The 22,657-nt window shown below is 39.1% G+C and overlaps 1 protein-coding gene across 3 annotated transcripts in view; it reads right to left on the bottom strand.

Moving 5' to 3' along the window:
• Positions 1-21,654, bottom strand: part of ZC3H8 (zinc finger CCCH-type containing 8) — a 28,880-nt gene extending 7,226 nt beyond the window's left edge. For 2 of the 3 annotated variants that reach the window (XM_068564276.1, XM_068564277.1), the window contains exons 1-8: positions 21,485-21,654; positions 18,539-18,635; positions 8,448-8,685; positions 7,414-7,553; positions 4,811-4,933; positions 4,299-4,410; positions 3,186-3,295; positions 2,251-2,299 (exon numbers count right to left, since the gene is read on the bottom strand). In XM_068564276.1, the coding sequence (XP_068420377.1) occupies positions 2,270-2,299; positions 3,186-3,295; positions 4,299-4,410; positions 4,811-4,933; positions 7,414-7,553; positions 8,448-8,685; positions 18,539-18,635; positions 21,485-21,564 (930 nt within the window). In that variant the 5' untranslated portion in view covers positions 21,565-21,654 and the 3' untranslated portion in view covers positions 2,251-2,269. The remainder of the gene's footprint in view (positions 1-2,250; positions 2,300-3,185; positions 3,296-4,298; positions 4,411-4,810; positions 4,934-7,413; positions 7,554-8,447; positions 8,686-18,538; positions 18,636-21,484) is intronic. The other variant, XM_068564278.1, reaches the window with a different exon arrangement.
• Between the last annotated feature and the right edge of the window lie 1,003 nt (positions 21,655-22,657).

Here is a 22,657-nt window from a genome sequence, read left to right as displayed (position 1 = left end):
CCTGTTTGAAGGAAACTCGATATATACCAGAGGGGGCATTACAAATCAGTGGGGAAAGGGCAGTCTTTTCAGTTGAATGGTTCTGGGAGATTGGTTATCCGTATGGGGAAAAAAAAGAAAATCAAGTCCCTATAGCACACTGTTTAAAAAAAAAAAAAAAAATCAATTAGTCTTAATTCTTCCCTTTTCCCTATACCCACAGCTGCCCTCTTTTTCATGTCATTAAAAATTTGTTTTGTTTTATTGAGGTATTATTGACATATAACATTACATTGGCTTTAGGTGTACAACATAACTCAGTATTTGTATAGATTGAGAAATGACTGTTACAATAAGACTAGTTACCACCTAACACCATACATACTTAACTTTTAGGATTTACTCTCTCAGCAACTTTCAAGTATGCTCTACAACATTACTGACTATAGTCACCATGCCGTACACTACAGCCCCATGACCTATTTATTTTATTGCTGGAAGTCTGTACCTCTTGACCCCTTTCTTCACCTGTTTCACCCACTGCCCAATCCCCATCCCCTCTGGTAACCACCACTCTCTGTTCTCTGTATCTATGATTTTGGTTTGGTTTTATTTGTCCATTTGTTTTGTTTTTTAGACATAAGTGAAATCATAACGGTATTTGTCTTTCTCTGACTTATTCTGCTTAGCATAATTCCCTCAAGGTCCCTTCAGAAAAATTTTCATGTAATTTAGCAATTCCTCCCACATGGAAAGTACAGAAAGTAGAGTATACTTTCCTACTCCCTGACTTTGGGCTTGGCCATGTGACTTACTTTGGTCAATGGGTTGTAAGTAAACGTGATGTGATACAAACAGGACCTTGCCCTCTTGTCCTTCTGCCAATGCCATGAGAAAAACATGCCCCAGCTAGCCCCTTGGTCCCAGGAGGAGAGTGAGACAAATGTAGGGCAGAATCATCCCAGTGGTTCTGCTTTATGAAGCACAACCAACCCAGCCAGAGGCAGCCTGTATCAGCCTATTCCCAGCCAATCTGCAGAGGCATGGAAAAAGAAATGTTTATTTTTATATGCTACTGAGAGTCTTGTGGTTGGTTTTAAACACCATTATTGTGACAACTGTTAACTGATAGAATTTCCAAAGGATTAAAATATAAATGTAAAAAGCAAAACTACAAAAACCTAAAAAAAATTTAAGTACTTTACAGCCTCATGATAGGGAAGGATTTCTTAAGCAAGACACAAAACACAAAACCTACCATAAAGAAAAAGATTGCCAAAACAAATAATTCTGCTCACTGAAACGCCTTTAAAAAAGTGAAAAGACAGCCCACAAAATGGGAGAAGACTTGTCACACATACGTCACAAACAATTTATATATAAAAATCAATTTATAAAGGACAATCAGCCCAATAGAAACATAGGCAAAAGACATTAATGGCATTTCACCGGAGATGAAGCTCAAAAGCCAGTAAGTATAAGAAAAAATGCTGAACTTTATGAAAATAAAGCTACGCGGCACCATTTTTACACCCACCAAATTGGCCAAAACATTTAAAGTCACGACAATATAAAGCATTAGTGAGTGGGGAGCAACAGAAATTCTTTTACACAGTTGATGGCAATAAAAACTGTTATAAGTACTTCAGTAAAGATTGGTATTATCTTAAGTTTTAAGATGATACAACAATTCTATTCCTTGGTACACTCAGGACAACTCACACACATTTTCATCAGAAGACATGTAAAACAGTTATTTATAGTAACAGTTTATATTTTAAAAATCGAAAATAACCTCAATGTCCGTCAATAGTAGAATGACTAAATAATTTGTAACATATTCATAGAATAAATGCTATACAAGAGTAAAAATGAATGACAGCTGCATGCATATACATGAATGAATCTTACAAGCATAATGCTGAGTGAAAATAGCAAGTCACCAGTAAGTATAGAATATGATACTGTTTAATATCCAAACCCAAGCAAAACTAAATATAATATTTGGTGAATCATACACATTTGGTAAATTTACAAAGAAACAAAACAGAAGAATAAAAATACAAAAAGACAGTGACAAATCCAGAAACGGAAGCAGGTCCATGGAGATCCACGTATGTATCTATTTATATGTATCAAATACTTTATAAGTTTTTAGTGGGGTAGGAGAGTAAAAGACTTCTATTTGAGAAATGTAAAAAGGCCTATGTCCCCATGCCAATTTCTAGAGACATTTCAGAGGGGGAAAAAAGGTTAAATCATTAATTTTACCTTTTTATGTCTCTTATTTTCATGATGACTTCTTTTCAGGATTCAAAACCTAATATGGGGGAAAAAAAAAATCACACAATCATTTGTATGCATTAAATTCAGGTACATCATCATACTCTTGTAATTTTCTAAAGATTCCAATAATATTCATCCTAGTAATCATCTAATAATATTTACTATAAGGGGAACTGGAAAATGACTTTTATATTTATCATTTTTTCCACATACATTCATGCTAATAAACAACCAAATATTTGGTATAATTTCTAATTCCAGGGTAACCCTTCATATTTCACAATTAAAAATATCCAGAAACAAGGACCTTTGACTTTCAAATATTTGCATATAGTCAAGGGAACTTCTGCCGCAAGAAGGAATGGTTTGGTTTTAAAAGAATCTTTTATTTTCACTTATATTTCAGTTTAATTTTGAAGAGACTAGCTCCAACTAACACATGGGAAACGAAAGAACATAAACGACTATTATTTTTCAATTATCTTTTCTTACATCTGAAAGAATATTTGAAGAAAACTTTGAAATAACTACTTAAGTATGTTTTGATGTAACCCTAAAATATTTATCAACCAATGATCCTTAACTTTCCTTCTAAGAGTATAACAGGAGTACTATTTCTCCTATTTGCTTTGTTTTCCTTTGGTTAACTTAGCCACTAAGGTTGCTAACTACACTAAAGGTTTTAAGAACATTCCAATTTACACCAGCAGTAAGTATAAATTTTCCTTTAAGCTATAAGGAAAAATATACAAATGAATTTTCTAAACTGAAGTAAATCCTTAGATTATCAGTCCTAATATAACCCATATGCTACCCTATGAGGCACTCTCCTTAAGGAACTGTGAGTGTCTTTTCAAATTCCACCCTTAGTTCAAATGCATTCTTTAAAAAAGAAAAACAAATATTAAAATTGTACTTACTTTAGCCAACAGTTCTTGTGTTTCAGCAGTCAGTGGATCATGTGAAAACTTGCAATATTCTCCCTGATAACATTTTGCTCCTGTATGGTAAAACTTGCAAGGATACTCATGTTAACCCAAATGTTAAGGAAAAGAACAACTGTAATCCAACTAAAATAATTTGTTATTAATTTAGTAACTTTATTTTTCCTACGTAAAGTTCTTTTCTACTAGTAGAAACAAATTCTCTATTTAAAATATGAAACAGTAAATTATTAACTGGGTTATAAGAAAAATCTAATTTTAGGATGATTATGAAGTTTATTGGCTATCACAGGACACTTTTTTCCTTCATATCCATTCTTTAAAAATAAACTACAGGTATATTTCACTGATATAAGAGAGGGATGTGTATTTTAAATACTTTGAGAAATGGGATTATTTTTAAAGCATTCTTTTGCAGTGGGGGGATTAAAGTCAATGACAATGATATGTCTTACAAATCTGGATCCTTCATATATTAGGCTTGTATAAAATAGGATCGATTTGTACAGCTTCGAAATTGTCTTCTAGGAAAAATTTCTCAAGTTAGAATTTGCGATTTCTTGTATTGAATGACTGAAGGAAAACAACTTTTGTGTTGATCAAATATCCAATTACCCTAAAATGTTTATGTTCATATTTTTACAACATGTCTAGACCATTTACACTGAAGAGTTAGGGTTATTCTTCAAATTAAGGGACAATTAACCTCTATACAGTACAGAATGTGCAGAAAACGAGTACTCCCAAACTGTGCAATTCCTGCCTCTTTTATGAAGTAAATTACATGAATATAGATTCAATTAGTGGATGTCACAGCAGAAATTCAGAGAAAGTTTTTCTGGGACCTGAATAGATCTCACAAACCTGTTACACTACCCAGGTTGAGAGGATGTGCATTTGAGAGAATTTCTAAAGACTCCTGCTTGGGGGAAAAAGAAAAAAATCTCTGTACAATTTAATCACTTCAATACTGAGTTGAGCTTGGATAATGTAATTTTGCCATGGCTAAAACACTGGTTTCACTCAAAATTTTACATTCATGTAAATGTTTATGAAAAGTAAAGTTACTGTACCTGTGATAAAGGATATTATGCAAATATAGACAGTTTTCACCTCTGGTACAATATCCTTGTACATAAAACTTACACATTTCCTTTTTCTTCTCTATCTCTGCAGCATGATCAAATTTACACTGGTCTCCCTGTGCCAAAAGAAGGAACAAGGAAAAACCATTATTCCTCATAGTTAAGTCATTACAATTCCTACTTAACTTAATGATTCTAGAAGAAAACAAAGTCTTAGAAGCAGTACAGTCTAATTCTTAACGAGCTATCATAACCACATCACATATATATATCTGCTTAAAAATCTGTCAAGTCCTTAATATTTTTAACACAAAGCATTTTAAAAAAATTATCTACTTTCCTAAACATAAAAGAATATTTCAGTAAAATTTTCTAATTGAAACTTTCCCAGAAGGAAACGGTTCTAGAATTGTACAGGTATGCTTTTGGAGTGTCTAATGGAAAGAGGAGTTGGTTTTAGTACATTTTTGCTATATCTTACATTTCAGTATATTTTTGCTTACACATTTTTTATACCTTAATACATTTCCTTTCAAGAAAATATTTACAAATTTGTTTTCCCTGGCGTTGCACCGTATGTTGGTTGATGAATCCCTGACTCATTCTCACAGGCTGCTGCTTCTCTTTAGGTTTACCATCCTTTGAAAACAAAAACAAAAAACTAAATGTGAGAAATAAAAAGTTAAATATTTTATTCCATTGTACAAAAAAATGTGTTTTTAAAATTAATTAATTATTTATTTATTTTTGGCTGCATTGGGTCTTCGTTGCTGCGTGCAGGCTTTCTCTAGTTGCGTCGAGCGGGGGCTACTCTCTATTGCAGTGCACGGGCTTCTCATTGCGGTGGCTTCTCTTGTTGCGCAGCACAGGCCCTAGGCACATGGGCTTCAGTAGTTGTGGCACATGGGCTTCAGCAGTTGTGGCACACGGGCTTCAGCAGTTGCAGCTCACGGGCTCTAGAGCGCAGGCTCAGTAGTTGTGGCGCATGGGCTTAGTTGCTCCACGGCATGTGGGATCTTCCCAGACCAGGGATCAAACCTGTGTCCCCTGCATTGGCAGGCAGATTCTTATCCACTGCGCCACCAGGGAAGGCCGTACAAAATTATTTTAAACCACCTTTAGAAACATTAAAAAGTAACTCTTCTGAATTGGCCTGCAGGTAAGATGTGGACTTTTGTACATCAGTTGAAAAAAATGAATGTTTTGTCAGTTTCAACAGCATTCCATCACTGAACATTATGAATATTTTACTGTACCTTGCCCTTGTTTTAAAAAATTAATTAAAAAATTTTAAAAGGAAAGTACCACTACTTCTGATTAAAAAGGGCTCTTTAGAACAATGGGGACAAACCTCAAAATCATAAGGTAAACCGAAAGTAGTGTGATCTTTCATTTCAATGAGATGCTCACTACGTGTGAGCAGAGTGTACTGATGAGCTCAAATTAACAAACATAATTAGAAATATACCCTCAAAAATGGCAATAAAGGTACGAAAACAAAAGGGGAATTTCATTTTAGGTCTTTAGAAACATAAATCACTTTTAATGTGTTAACTTGTGGTACAACTTACAGCTTCTACGTACCATATACCCGCATACAGTCTTAGGAATTCAGTTAAGTACAAAGTAGGGAGCTGGCTGTATATTTATGTGATCTGCTTTGCAATAATGTCAGACTTCCACTTAGCACCATCAAAATTACGTGTCTAATAAATATGTCAGTTTTAACTCTGGGTTTTATTTTGATTATGTTATTAAATTCTAACATATATGTTTACAATTTGTTCCTCATGTAGCAGGGCTGTCAGTTTTGGCTGAATAATCATTTGAGTCAATCTAAACCAAACGCAAGGGGGGACTTCCCTTGTGGTCCAGTGGTTAAGCCTCCACGCACCCAGTGCAGGGGGCCCAGGTTGTCAGGGAACTAGAGCCCACATGCCGCAACTAAAGATCCCGCATGAAGCAACTAAGACCTGGCGCAGCCAAATAAATAAATAAATATATATTAAAAAAAAAAAAAACAAAACAAAACAAAGGAAAGGGAAACTGCCTGGGTCTAGCCCTACCTTGGCCCTTGTGACTACAGGCAGTTACCTAAACCCTAGGGCTTCGGATTCCTCCCTTGTAAAATAGATTTTATATAAATACATTTCAATCTATAATATTTGGTATTTCTAATATTTTACCACCCTCAACTCTTGCCTCCTGAACCAATCCTAACAAAAAAAAAGGTGGCCATCCAGCTTAGAAGCCCTCAGAAAAGCAGAGTCCAGAGGAGTCACTTATTGTTCTACCGTGATTACATCTGCAGACCAAGGAAGAGGAACTTCTACAAAGCAAAATCAAAATTCCAGGAGGGTAGGGAGTGTCTGATAAGGTCAAAGCTCAAAAATATTCATTTTTAATTTCCAGAGGGAGTCAAAAACCAACAGACCAGGGACTTTAATAGTAGAAACTCTGGGGCTTCCCTGGTGGCGCAGTGGTTGAGAATCTGCCTGCCGATGCGGGGGGCACGGGTTCGAGCCCTGGTCTGGGGGGATCCCGCATGCCACGGAGCAACTGGGCCCGTGAGCCACAAATACTGAGCCTGCGCGTCTGGAGCCTGTGCTCCACAGCAGAGAGGCCGCGACAGTGAGAGGCCCGCGCACCGCAATGAAGAGTGGCCCCCACTTGCCGCAACTAGAGAAAGCCCTCGCACAGAAACGAAGACCCAACACACCCATAAATAAATAAATAAATAGATAGATAGATAGATAGATAGATAGATAGATAGCCAGCCAGACCCTTAGCTCTGAAAAAAAAAAAAAAAAAGAGTAGAAATTCTGTAAGACTCTGTAGCCTTTGGAATGCCCTCATGGCTATCTTATATTCTCCCTGCCTCCCAAATCTGTTTTTGCACAGCTCTCAGAAATCAGGGGGCTTGTGTGCATGTATACAGGGGCAACAGGTACGACACTAAAGCTTGAGTGGGCGCTGGCAGGTAACGAGTGTGAGGGAAGGCAGCCCAACAGTGAGAAAGAACCCACGGAGCCCACTGGAGGTAAGAGGAGATCCCATTGGGGTGCAAGATAAAAATCCAAGGGCAGGCAGTGTCCTCCGACAGGCATATATTCTCATACCTGTTCCTGTGAGCCATTGTTCCTCAGGGAAGCGTTTGATCCTTTGTCTCCAGTGCCAGGCCATTTTCGCTTCATTTTCTTCTGTTTACCATTCTTGTGAACAGCTTTAAGGTTTTTATTTTTATTTTTTTGTTTAACAGCTAAAAGCAAGAAAGTTAAATTTAAAGATGATATAACAGTACAAAAGCAGTCTACTCTTAAGAAGTATATTCTATAATAATCCAGGAAAACTTCTCCACTGCTCAAAGAGTAATAACTAGGATGATGCCGACCTGTCTTTCTAGAAGCTCTTGGATTAATATATTCCAGATCCCAAATTAATTCTTTGTGAAAATATATAAGGTATTATTGGGGAAAAAAACAAGATAATTCATGAAATCAATCTTGCTAGCCATCAGCCAGATCCTTTTGAAGTGTTCAGAGTACAATGGATCTAAGTAGGAACTGCTATAGCACTGTAACAGTAAAACCTTCAAATGTTTTAAATGAACTCATATATGGCTGTCAGATTACTCACTGAAAACATTTTATATATATTAAGTTTATCTATAGATCCATTTTAAATAGAAGAACATTTAAAGAGGGGAAAAAAAATAAAATGAGAAGATTAAGAATTTCATTTACAATTGTCATTTATTCTCATATCTGTGGCTTAATTTCATTTTAGTAATCTAAAAGAATATATTTCTGAGTTTAGTCTGATACACTACCATCCCAGACATTAATTAAACCCATCCTTCTTTAGAGGACAGCAAACAGGTATTTCCTGTCCTTCACACAAGCTGAGGCCAGGGATTCAGCATTCTCCCTTTCAAAGTAGTCATGTCCTTTGAAAACCCTCCTGCACTCTCCGCTCCTCCCGCAAACTGAGCGTTTGTACACCAAGTGACCAGCTCACATTTGGTGTAAAGATCCAGGAAAAGTGATCTTATCATGAGATAAAATGCAAGCGAACCCCTCCCCTCCATCCATATATGGACAAATGTGACTGCTTCTCTAGATAACTTTAAATGATAAAATAATTGGACTCTTACCTTTACCTTTCTGGGTATCCTTTGCTCCCTCTTTCTTCACAGATTCTTCAGGAAGCGATAAGGATTGAGTAACATTTGCCATCTCTTTAGCTTGTATATATTGTTGAAGCTCTTTAGCAAAATTATCTTCTGATTCCTGACTGCAGATATCATTATCACTATATACATCATAGTCCTTACTTCTTGATTTTCTACGTTGCAAATTCTTCCGTGATGTAGAGTTTCCAAAGTGCCTAAACTAAGTGAAAATTACATTTTCAATTTTTAAAACCCAGCATGATTCAAAACAATCTGGTTTACAAACAAAACAATCTGGTTATAAAGAAGAAGCAAAGACTGGCCATGAATTGATCATTGTTGAGGTTGGGAGATGGGTACACAGGGGTTTCATATGCTATTCTTTGCGTTCTTATGTATATGAAATTTTCCAGAATTAAAAAAAAAAAATATATATATATATATCCTTAAAGATGGTTTGAGGGAAGATTCTGAATTTGTACACTGTGTATACTTTACTGAATTGAAAGACTAAAGCCGTGGGGGGGGGGGGTGGGATGAATTGGGAGATTGGGATTGACATATATACACTAATCTGTATAAAATAGATAACTAATGAGAACCTGCTGCATAGCACAGGGAACTCCACTTTGTTGTACGGTAGAAACTAACACAACACTGTAAAACAACTATACCCCAATAAAAGAAAAAAAGAAAAGAAAAAAGAAAGACTAAAGCCCCATATCTTAATTATTTGATGCAAAGGAACTACAGAATTATAGTTCACATTTTATCTCTCCCTTTGCATAGACTACACTTTTAAACGGTTTAATTCAATAGCTCGTCATTTCATAAAAGAACAAGTACACGTAATGGCCCAATTGAAAATCCGCTATACTAAGTAATAAGATACATCACAGATACCAAAGCCTATTTTTTCCCTATAACTCACAGCACTGGTGGCACAGGATGTGGCAGCAATGATGAGAAGTAAGGAAGAACTGCCCCACTCTCTGTAATTAAGTTAATTTTACTTTCAGAAATAGGCTTCTAACTCTGTTGTTGGAGCTGCCCCAAGGTGACAGCTACAAACACAGGCATCCACTGGAACAGGAACTCAGGTACGGCAGCTGACCCTGAAACAGCCCGAGGTGATCAAAGCAGACAACTTAAAGCACTTTGCATATAAAAATTTCCAAGTACTGGTTACACAGGTGTCTATACTTGGTGACACAGGTGTATCAAGCTGTATAACTACAACCAGTACATTTCAATTAAAAAGTTTATTTTTAAAAAGCCCAACTGCCAAAGGGCTCCTATTCTGATCTCAGGAAGAGATGATATGTCTATCATTAAATTGGCCAATTACCCTGCTCCAGAGCTTTTGGGCCTGGTCTCATCCACCCTCACATAACTGATGAAGGCAGCAAAGGAGAATCACAAAATATATTAGGTGGTCCAGTTTAACGGTTTACCTTTGATGGTTAACTTCCAAGCTAGGAGCTGCACCACTGGAGGGTTGACTGTGGCCTAGAAAATGAATTTGCCCCCTGATTAAAGAATCCGAACAAGCTGAGAAGGTTGCCTAAACTGACAAGGGCGTCACTGTACATCTTATCTTCATTACACCAGACAAGACTACCAACCAATCCAATCTTCAAGCCTCCAAGTTTCTCATCGCCGAGTCCTCAAGAAAAGAGCACCCTTTTCCAGCATACCATAGAACAAACTTGTAAACAGCTTCGGGTCAGGGGTTAGGCCTGGCCTCCTGCTTTTATAAATAACATTTTGCTGGAAGAGTCACACTCATTCATTCATTTATGGCTATTCATTTATTTATTCATTCTATGGCTGCTTAGCTGTGACAGAGACGATATGGCTCACAAAGTCAAAAAGATGCACTTATCTGGTCCTTTATGAAAAAGTTGGCTGACTCCTGCGATAATTATTATGTTTACCTTGGTTCTGGCCTTTAATTTTATTTAGTAGGCACAGGGAGAACAAAAAAATCATTCAATATGCAACAGTTCACAAGAAGTTTTTAGCTCAATTAAACGTGAAATTCTATTCAGCGCATCTGAATCAAAATATTATGAGGATCCAAATGAGTGATTACGTGTTCTCCCTCCCCCGCACAAGATGCGGAAGCCTACTGAAGCAGACCCCTTTTACTACAAGTAGTAACAAAACTGACTTATTTGTATTAAATGAAGAGATGAGATGACTTGGCAACATTATAAAACCAGGACAATCATCAACTATGTTGTTTTACTATAGAGAAGTATTCCTAATTGATATGATTCTTTTCAGAGGGCAACAAAATACACAGGATACAAATGATTGCTTAAATACTTTTCTTCATGTAGCTAACTATAAACTCATTGCTTTGATGTCTGTTGTTCTCTATATAATTTGGAAAGTATAAGAACACGATATTACAACTTTTTTATGTTTTATAAAGGAGTCTACATAAAGTATTTTTCTTCTTTTTTAAGTAAAAGATTTTCTTGCATTTGATTCAGGATAGTATATAGCACTCATATGGCCTCCTGAAATTCCACAGAAATAAAAGTACAGAAATATAAAAATTAATAGTCCTAAAATAGTGTGTGTACAGGAGACGGGGAATGAAGTACACTCATTAGGAATTCAGAAAAGTTCAACAAATTCCTGGCAAATTTTTGACAAACAAAAAGCAAGTTATAATTTGGAGGTTGGGCTTAGGGTGCAGTGTGAGAAATAGGGGTATAAATGAGAATGAATTAAAATTCTACATAAAAACAAACAAAGCTATTGTAACAAATTATCTCTGCCCACCCACCCCCAACCCAGAATACAATCAAACAAAAATTTACCCTGGGCAGGGGACTTCCCTGGTGGCGCAGTGGTTGAGAATCTGCCTGCCAGTGCAGGGGACACGGGTTTGAGCCCTGGTCCGGGAAGATCTCACGTGCCGCGGAGCAACTAGGCCCGTGCTCCACAACTACTGAGCCTGCGAGCCACAACTACTGAGCCCACGTGCCACAACTACTGAGCCCGCGTGCCTAGAGCCCATGCTCCGCAGCAAGAGAAGCCACCGCGATGAGAAGCCCGTGCACCGCAACGAAGAGTAGCCCCCGCTCGCCGCAACTAGACAAAGCCCGCACGCAGCAACAAAGACCCAACACAGCCATAAATAAATTTTAAAACTTTATTAAAAAAAAAAAAAAATTTACCCTGGGCAAAAAGAGAGCTATTCGCTAAAGAAATGTATTAAAATGTCTGATGAACGCCAAGTCTTCTTGTATGGGTACTAAGACCCCAGAGTGAAGTCCTCCATATTCTGACATTTGGGAGCAACTCCCACCAGAAGAACACTCTATCCACTCACCCTATATCAGGGTTCTTAGCCTGCTGTCCAGAGATGGCCCCAGCCTGCCCTGCCCATGGCCAAGGGTCTACAAATAGAATTCAATGAACTTGGATAGTAATAAAAATCACACATTATTTTCATCAACCTCTAAATTGACATTTGGCATTTTCTTCTGTTTTGAACACCAGCAACAAACCACAGTAGCATTAGCAGCAGCTGCGACTGTCACCACTAGAAATCACAGGCACTTTCATATATTATAGTTATTGCAGACCTCAAAATATCTTTTATATTCATCACTATGTCAAAATTACAATAATTAGACCTAACGCTGGATCTTACTATTTAGTGCATTTATAAAGAGCATATTACTCTTACCACATTTGTTCTTTAATATATTGATAACTGTGTTTCAATAAGATCAATTTCCATTATAATCCAACATATTTTATACACTTAAAAACATTATTATGAGGAGGGGCCCATGGGCTTCACCAGACTGCCAAAGGGGGTGCATGGCACAAAGAAGGTTAAGAACTACTATGCTGCTGGAAATCTACAGATGCACACAGCCCACTCACGTACTGAATGCCCGATCAGGCTTCCCATTTAGAAGAAAGGCCTATGGAGACATAGACCTACCAACAGACCAGCAAAGAACATCCATCAGCTCTCCAGGCCTTTCTTCAATCAAGAGACATAAAGAAAAACAAAAGCAAGTGATGAAATCTAGAGCAGTGGTCATTAAAATATAACCAAGGGCCAAATCTATCCTGCCACCTGTTTTTGTAATGGTCAGCAAGCTAAGAATGGTCTTTACGTTTTTTAAATGGTTGGGGGGAAAAAAAATGAAATAACATTTCATGAGACATGAGAATTATATACAATTCTAATTTCGGCATCCATAAAGTCTTATCAGAATACAGCCATGCTCATTCATTTACGTATTACACTGGCTGCTTTCACAGAGCTGAGCAGATGCAAAAGAGACCATAAGTGGCTGTGGCTCTCTCATCACTTTACACTCATGCTCAGCATACCATGAATTTCAGTGACAGGTATAACTTTTTTTAAAAAATAAATTTATTTATTTATTTATTTATTTTATTTTGGCTGCGTTGGGTCTTTGTTGCTGCGCGCGGGCTTTCTCTAGTTGCTGCGAGCAGGGGCTACTCTTTGTTGCGGTGCGTGGGCTTCTCATTGCGGTGGCTTCTCTTGTTGTGGACCACGGGCTCTAGGCACGCGGGCTTCCAGAGTTGTGGCTCGTGGGCTCTAGAGCACAGGCTCAGTAGTTGTGGCGCACGGGCTTAGCTGCTCCACGGCATGTGGGATCTTCCCGGACCAGGGCTCGAACCCGTGTCCCCTGCACTGGCAGACGGATTCTTAACCACTGCGCCACCAGGGAAGCCCTGACAGTTATAACTTGACAGCATGTTGAATACGTCACATATCACCAAGTCATGATACTTTTTTGTTTCATTACCAGTGCACACCCACCATGTCAAAACATGAAAAGTAGACTTTGAATGCCATGCATTTAAGACACAGTAAAGTGTGGATTATTTTACTGTCAAATTAGGTGGCAAAGCATTACGGTTATTATACAATGATACTACAGCAGTGCTGAAGGAATACAATATATGTTGACATTATTGACAATATTAAGCATTCATCACAATAATCCCAACTCACAGGAAAGCCATGGTAAGAAAAATTAGAAAATTTAAGCAAAATATCTCATCACAAAATTATTTCCTCACAAAAACCAAAAATGAAAATGAGGCTGCAATCAAAGTAAGTTTCTGAGTGGTTCATTTGTTAGCCAAAGAAAGCTGATGGTGAGTTAATTAAACCATGTTTGATTGCAGCGACTGAAGAACTGTCCAGAGAAAAAGTTGTTTAAGAAAACTGGCCTTTTGGCAACAAGTTTCTCAAAGACGTGAGGAAACTGGGAGAAACTTTGACAACTAAAAAAATAAGACAAATGATATCAAGTGGTTTTCCTTGGCTCTTGATGAGTTGACAGATGTTACTGACATCGCTCATATCACTGTGCTGTCCAAAGTTAAAACAAGAAGCAAGATCTCCATTCTCAAGCAAATTTGCAGTAGATTTATCTCCCAGGCCCAAACTACAGTTCCAGCAGTGTTTTTCAGATTTTAATGTATATGCAAACGAAATCGCTATTTCAAAATCCATTTAACTGTGCAACTGAGGAGTTATCACCTAACCTTCAACTGGAAGTAATTAATCTGCAATGTAATGACATGCTAAAAGACAAATCTCAAGAGAAAAATCTAATAAAGTTTTAAAAATGCCTTCCAAGCAATGAATATACTCAATAACAATCATGCTGGTGAACTGATAAGAGTTTTCTGCAGTACCTGCAGTAAAAAGACATCTTTAAAGATGAAACGTATAGAGTCTAATTACAGATCAGCACTAACAGATGAATCTTTGCAATCCATTTTGATAGGGAACACTAACTTTGAACTCCAGTTAAACAAATTATTATCCCCAAAAGAAGAATCCCCTCATTCTCACTAGTAAACCTGTACAACAAAAAACTCAATTATTATTATATGTTAAATTTTGTCAATAAAAATGCTGTGGAAATTTGTTTTCTCCCACTTGTTATATCAGTAGCTACATTCTACCCTCAATTTTGCTTTTGGCTTGCAAAGCCTATCCTTTACAGAAAATATTTACTGACTCCCAATCTAGAGAATAAAACAAAAAAGCAGGAGAAAGAGAAAACCTGATCCAGAAGAAGCAAATACAATTCAAGGAAAAGAAAAGAGCACAAAAATTTTTAAATAAATACACAAAGGTATCAAGATGGTATTATATTTTTTAAAAATGCTAGAAAGCTATAACAACAAAACAGAACAAGAAAGAGCTCTTGATAATTATGATTTATGAAATGAAGATAAACAGAAATAGAGGAAATGTCTTAGAATATAAAGAAAAAAGGCAAAGAGAATAAAAATAAAAGATATTCCTTGTACATGAAGGGTATGAGTAAACAGTCTCACCAAACACTTAAGCACAATGAATGAAAAAAGATGAACAGTCTCTAACAACACCAAGAATAAAGAGAAGACTCTAAAAGCTTCCAGGGAGAACAGGATACTTAACAAAGTAACTAGAATTAGATTGCCAAGACTTCACACTAGCAACACTGGACAGCAGAAGAAAACAGGGCAATAAGCTCAAGCCTAATTCTATTTCAGCCAAATTACCTATCAGCTATGAGAATAAAGTCAATATATTTTCAGAAATGTTACAAGAACTCAAAAGTTTAATTCCATGCATTCCTATGTAACAATGTATGCCAGCTAAATGAGAAAACAAGTTAGAAAATGGTGCTTAAAAAAAAAGAAAAAGGAAAGGATGTAATTCACAATAGCCTCATCAGACACCTAGCAATAAATCTAACAAAAGGTATATAAGATGGAAGACATCTACAAAGAAAATTATAAAACACTACTGAGATAAATTAAAGAGGAGTTAAAGACTGGACAATCCAATATTCTAAAGGCGTCAATTCTCTCCCAAATGACCTAAAGATTCAATGCATTCCAAAGTGAAAATCCCAACAGGATTTTTTGTGGAACTTGACAAACTCTTTCTAAAGTTTATATGGCAATGCAAAGGGCTAAGAATAGCTGAGACAGTTAAAGGAAAACAACGTGAGAGGACTTGCTTATTTGATATCCAAACTTATTATAATAAAACTGTAATAATCAACACAGTGAGGTCTTGGGGGAAGGGACAGACAAATAAACCAGCAGACGAGAAGAGAGAGTCCAGAAACGGACCCATCCGAACACAAACACTTGATTTTTGACAACAGTGACACTGCAGACTCATGGGGGAAAAGAAAGTGTTTTCCCCCCAATGAATGGTGCTGGAGCAATTGGGTATGATGATGAAAAAAAAGTAAAACGAAATTTGTCCCCTATACCTCACAGTATACACAAAAATCAATTCTGGGTGATTATAAACATAAATGGGAAAGAAAAACAACAAAACTTTTAGAAGACACTGTAGGGAAATATTTTTATTACCTCAGGATATTTAAATAAAACATATAAAACATTAACTATAAAGGAACAGATTAATACACTTGAATACATTAAAATTATAAACCTTTTATCAAAAACTGCCATTGACTGGAAAGAAAGCCGCAAAATGAGCAGATACTTGCAACACATAATCCACAAAGAAGGGGAAAAAAATCCCCTATATCCAGAATAAAGAAAAAAATGAAAAAAAGACTTAAAGTGGCACACAAAAGAGGCAAATCCAAGTTGGACAAACATGAAAAGATGCTCAACAGTAATCAAGAAAATGCAAACTAAATGACAATGAAGACATCTCACCAGATGGCAGAAAATAAGAAAGGTAACAAATATCAAGTGAGCAGCAGTAGAAATACAGCCTCTCATACGCTGCCTTTGGGAATAAAAATCAGTAGAACCACTCTGGAATACAGTTTGGCATCATGGTAAAGGGAAAGATGCTTGTACTCTCAGACCCAGCAGCTCCACTCCTCGGTAAGTGGAGAGTAGATGTGCAGTAGGATACAAGTAAGAGACGTAGCAGCATTGCCCATAACCCCCAAAACCGGACATGAGACCAAATGTCTACCAACACCAGAACCTAGTATATTCAAATAATGGAATGCTATGCAGCTAAGAAAATGAACAAATCAGTATACGCCACTTGTGTATACTATGTATATACTACATGTATATGTCGTGTATACTATGAATCTTATAAACAGAACGGTGAGAAAAAGAAGACAGCAAAGGGCACATACGACACTACTCTATTTCTATAAAGTGCAAAAACAGGCAAGAGAAAACTGCATTCTGAAGGGTGACAGCATTAGTAGTAAAACTGTAAAGAACAAGGAAGTGATCAGTACACAAGTTCGGATAGTAGTTACCTCCAGGAGGAGAAAAGGGAATGCAACTGAAAAAGGAGGCATCAGAGGCACTGTGGGTAAAGCTTTCTTGACTTGCATAGTGTTTACTTGGGTGCTCTCTTTTTAATTAGCTGTGATACTATACATTCATGTTTTACACACTCATAAGTAAAGAGCCTGGCCTGGAGTAAGCCTACTTAGAAATAATCTAGGTATCCATCTTCTCACAGTATTGTTTCTGGGAAACTCCTTAAGATAATCATAGAAGGTTGTACCTGCCCATCTCCTGTATGGTGTTACACATGGACTGGGGAACTTTAAGTGGGCATGAAAGACTGGGACCTACATGACTAAAATAGCATAAAAAAGGTGTGGGAAACCCAAACTGCAGTTTCTTGGTGTCAACCACAGCTCTCGTCCACAGCAGCCATATATGCCCCAAAGGGCAAAAGAAGTTATGTACTTGGGTAGCTGAGAGGCTTCCTGAGGAGATGAAGATGCTGTACCTGCTGGATTTTCTGTCCTGTATCCTTTCATAAAGCTGAGTATAAGAATATCATAGGGCTTCCCTGGTGGCGCAGTGGTTGAGAATCTGCCTGCCAATGCAGGGGACACGGGTTCAAGCCCTGGTCTGGGAAGATCCCACATGCCGCGGAGCAACTGGGCCCGTGAGCCACAACTACTGAGCCTGCGTGTCTGGAGCCTGTGCTCCGCAACAAGAGAGGCCGCGATGGTGAGAGGCCCGCGCACCGCGATGAAGAGTGGCCCCCACTTGCCGCAACTAGAGAAAGCCCTCGCACAGAAACGAAGACTCAACACAGTCATAAATAAATAAATAAATAAATAAAAGAACGTGAATTTCTTTAAAAAAAAAAAAAAAAAAGAATATCATATTAAAGCCCATGTTTGTCTTGTGAGTCTCACTGCCAATTTGAACCCATTCTTTTGCAGTGCGTTAAAATTCACAATAAAAAAAAGTTCAAAAAAGAGAAAAAGCAAGAAAGGAGCAGATATTGGCTTTGCTGTGGGTTGACTGTGTCCTCCCCAAATTCTTATGTTGAAGTCCTAACCCCTAGTACCTTAAATTATGACCTCATTTGGAAATAGGGCCATTATATGTATAATTAGTTAAGATGAGGTCATCAGGGTGGGCTTTAATCCAATATGGCTGGTGTCCTTATAGAAGTGGGAAATTTAGACACACATGTATTCACACAGGGAGAATGCCCTTCAAACACGAAGGTAAAGATCAAGATGATGCTTCTGGAAGCCAAGCCAAGGAAGACCAAAGATTGCCAGCAAACCAACCAGAAGCTAGGGTAGAGGCATGGAACAGATTCTTCCTCACAGCTGTCAGAAGGAACCAACCCTCCTGACAGCTTGCTCTTGGACTTCCAGCCTCAAGAAACACAAGACAATAAATTTCTGTTGTTTAAATCACCCAGCATGAGGTACTTTGCTATGGCAGTCCTAGCAACTGAATACAAGCTTCAAGCTATAAATCACTAAGGTTAAGTTAGCAAAACAAAATTTTTTATCTAATTTGAAAAAGAAAGAAGTTTTTGAAACCGTTAACAACCATTTCAAAGATAGGGGAAACCAAAATAAAGACAATGCACTAAAAACAGGTCGTGTTAAAAAACAACAAAGTTCTTAAATGATAAATTTTTTTTAAAATATAACAACTAGGTTTCCTTTGATATAAGTAACCTGGTCTCAAATGCTAACTACAAGGAGACAAATAGGATCCCTAATCAACTTCTCACATCCATTTCTGTCTGTTTTTTCAATACACCAACTTAATCTTACTTTTTTGGAAATTTGCTCACACTTCAGTTTTACTTTCCATTTTATTTTCTCTTCTCGTGTTTCTTCAACTTCTGTATCATCTATTTCACCATCGATTCTGCAGCAAAAATATCAAATAACACAAAAGGGTTTTTCAACCTGAAAAGGGTTCATACCATAACATTAAAATTCACTGCTTTGGTTTACCTTCAACTTGCCCACAAAGAAATTCCAAATTCAAAATCTACCCCGAATATTCCAGAGAAATAAGGTACAAAATTATGAGTAGTAAAGGTCAACATATGTTTATGAGTAAACCACAAAGCTGAAACTTTATATTACATAACCTTAATGTTCAACTATTAGCAGCTATATAAATCATCCATTCATTCAACAAATACTGAGTAACCACCATACACCAGGCTCTGGACCTTAAATCCTGGAATACAACAATGAAAAAGACCTTGTTCCTGCCTTCTAAGAACTTTCTATCTACTTGGGAGAAAAAAAGAAAGCAACTTCAGTATGGTGTGCTAAGTATCAGCGCATACATGAGGAACACTTAACCTAGATTCGGGGGCCAAAAGTTTTCCTAACCTAAAAGATATGTAAGAATTAAAAACAAAGAGGAATGTCAGGGAGAAGAGTATTTCAGGTAGAATGCAGGGTGCCTTCCGAGGTCAGGAGAAAACTAAACTTATATTCAAGTGGGAAGATGAAAAAGAAAAGTTGTTTTCAGGGTCATTAGGACTGAGTAGCTCAACATGCATAGATACCATCTGAGATGACTACTTGAGGTTATTCCAGCAAAACTAAAAATAAACCTAAGCAAGATGAAGATGGGAAATAAAAGAAACAAACAAGTCAATAAACTGTACAGGTAAATCTAAATAATGGTTGATGCTACAGACACAGAAGTCTGAAGACAACTGTGTCTCAGCAAGTAGTGACCAAGAGATAAAAGCTTAAGATCTGAGTGGCACGCCAGATAAAGGCAAGGACTAGGCGATGTGTATGTTCTCAAAAGAACACGTTGCGAGTGGAAGGGCACTGCTAGCACTGGAATGTGAAGAGTGGTTTTGTGCTTCTTTCAAAGTTACAGGAGGAGCTCAGGCTTCACAGCCTCATCCAATCCAACAGTTGACTACGCCGATCTGCCCCTAGTCAGAGCTTCAGTCACGTCCATCAGACGGGAGACCAAGGTGTGCGCCTTCTACAGAGGCCAGCGTTACAAGAGCCAATAAACCAAATGCTGTGACTTTCACTGTTCTGGTTTGCAGTAATGAATCATCTTATGGAGTAGGAAGCAACCTCTCCTTAGGCAGAGCAATAATGACCACAGCAGCAGTAACAGCAGCAGCTGACTCTTGCATTACGCTGACTCTGCGCCAGGCGCTGTTCCATGCACATTACACACATCACAACAGCCCTATGACATATATATACACTATGGTTTAAAAGCCCATTTTACAGATGAGAAAACGGAATACGGAAGGCTTATGTAACCTGCTTCAAACCTAGCAAATGGTGGAGCTGAGATTTGAGTCCAGGCAGGCAGAGCCAACTTCCTATTCCAAATATGCACCTGGATATCAACTGGACAAAATCTTAATATATCCAAAACTGAACATTTTTTTTTGGCCGCGCTGCACAACTTGCGGGATCTTAGTTCCCAGACCAGGGATTGAACCTGCACCACGGCAGTGAAAGCGCCGAGTCCTAACCACTGGACCGCCAGGCAACTCCCCAAAACTGAACTCTTGATCTAATCCTCCTGCAATCTGAAACGCAACTCTAACCTTCTAATGATACAGACCAAAAACCTTGAAGTTGACCTTAACTCCTCTCTCAGATTGCCCAGCCAATCTGTGAGAAAATAGTTTATATTCCAAATATATCCTTACCTGACCACTTCTTGTCGCTAAAACTACGATCCAAGCTACTCTGGCCCCCACTCCGTTCTACTCTCCACATAACCAGATGGTCCTGCTAATATGTCACTCTCGGCTAAAAACCCTCCAAGACCTCTCACCTCACTCAGGGTAGGAGCCAGAGTCCTTACTACGGCACCTACAAGTCCCTACACAAGCTGCCTCCCCCTCCGCCCCCCATCCCAATACCTCTCGAGTTCCTCTCTTCCAGCCCCACTATTCTTACTCCACGCCAATTGTCCTTCTGGCCACTTCGCTCCCAACACCCCATCACAGCTAGCTCACTCCACCTCAGGACCTTTATATGGAATACTCTTCCCACTAGATAATCAACCTCTCTCACCTCCTTCAGGTCCCTACTCAAATATTAATTATCCATGTTATTTATTAGTGAGGCTTTCCTCACCTCCCGTCCTTAAAAGATCTACCTCCTCCCTACCATCCCATCCTCTCTTCCCTCCCTAACCTGCTTCCATTTCCTCCGTGGCAGTCTCAGTGCCTTTTTCAACCTAAAGGAACTATTATATCCCTATGGAGTTCGCTGCTCTATTATGGTCTGTAGGATCTTCCGATGTAAATCAGGAGACTCCTTATCCTTCACCGCACGTCTTTTCTACCCAAAAGCGCCTAACACGTGCAGTGAGAATGACAAATGATCTCCGTCCCCTAGGAGCTGAGTGCCTGCAAGTGCAAAGCGCTATGGGGCCGCAGGCGGGTTCCCACCTGGCCGGAGGGGCCGGGGCGCAGAGAAAGAGGAGCATCCCGGGCCTCCCTCGCCGCCTGGGCCCCGCCGCTCCCCCCGGCCCAGGCTCCCGGCACCGCTGGCTCTGGCGGCCTATGAACCGGGCCCCATCCCCGGCTTCTAACCCCTGCCCGGGAACGACCTGTGGGCGCCCGGCCGTCGCACCGGCCCGGCCGGCCCGACGCGCTCCCCTTGGGACCTGGCCGGCCCTGCCCGCGCAGCCTCCCGAAGGAACAAAGGGGCGGAACCTAACTGCATCCCCTGCATTCAAAGCATGAAAAGACCGGGGGTCACCTTTGGTCAGAGTCCGTGGCGGGCTTCTTGCCGAGAGCCGGGTTGGGGGGTTTGGAGAAAAGATTCTCAAAATCCATCATTCTCGTCAGAGCCCAGCAGCTACCGACGAACAGGCACGGCGTGAGGAGAGCGCCGCGCACCAAGAGGAGGACGCCGCGCACCACGGGCAGGACGCCCCGCGCATGCGCTTTTCCGTCCCCGGCTCTGCGCACGCCCGCTCTCGCCCCCGCCCCCGCGGCCCTGCGCAGGCGCCGTTCTCCTTCCGGTCGTTGGCGTGTGTACTTCTCGACACGTTATCTCAAGTATTTAGTAGAATTGTAAAAGTTAGTCCTCCTTTATTTCCCTTTAGTGAAAACTCTTCGATCGAAGTCACGGTGTTTCTAAGGCATGGTAGCTGACGTTTATTTGAGCGCTCACTTTGTACCAGGCATCATTTCACATTTTCGCTCACCTAATCTTAACAACAGCCCTTTAAGAAATACACTGTTACCTCCCACATTTTCAGATGAGTAACCGGAGCGGTGGACTGATTTTGCGACTTGCAGACTCTTTACAATCTAATGAGATTAAAATAGAGATGCCTTTAAGGCCGAAAAGTCCACTGAAAGTACCACGTGCTAAGAGAAATGGGTGAAGAGGGTCCAAAGGTTAAAAAAAAAAAAAATTGATTTAAATTAATAAGTAGATAGGTAAAATGTTTTTAAAAGACGTCCAGACTTTAGGAGTGGGGTCCGGGCATCAGCGGGTTTTGGGCAGTTCCCTAGGTGATTCCAAGGTTGAACCTGGGCTAATTCAACAGGTGGGCTTAAGAATGATCAGAGCCAGCTGTGTTCCTGACCTGGGTAAGCGTCCCTCCATTTCTTGTTCCCTGTTCTGTTTTTTTTTTTTTGCTGTGTGAGGTTTTTTTTTTTGGGGGGGGGGGTGGTGGTGGGGGTGGGATGGTGTCTGGGGTTTTTTTCCCATCTGGTTAATGAGAATGGAAATGCTTGTTCTGCTTTCCTCTCAGACTTGTAGTAAGATCCTGAGAGAAAAGAGTTGAAAGGCTTTGAAAACTGTCAAGCACAGAATACACCTAAGATATTTGTTGTTTTTCCGTGTTCTAAGTCTCTGCCACAGTGAGGCCTTGGAGTAGGGTTGTCAGATATCACAAATAAAAATACCGGAGACACAGTT

This window comes from Eschrichtius robustus, chromosome 15 (assembly GCF_028021215.1).
Source record: "Eschrichtius robustus isolate mEscRob2 chromosome 15, mEscRob2.pri, whole genome shotgun sequence".
Classification (NCBI taxonomy): Eukaryota; Metazoa; Chordata; class Mammalia; order Artiodactyla; family Eschrichtiidae; genus Eschrichtius; species Eschrichtius robustus.
Note: the sequence above shows the minus strand (reverse complement) of the source record. Positions and strands in the feature narration are given on the sequence as shown.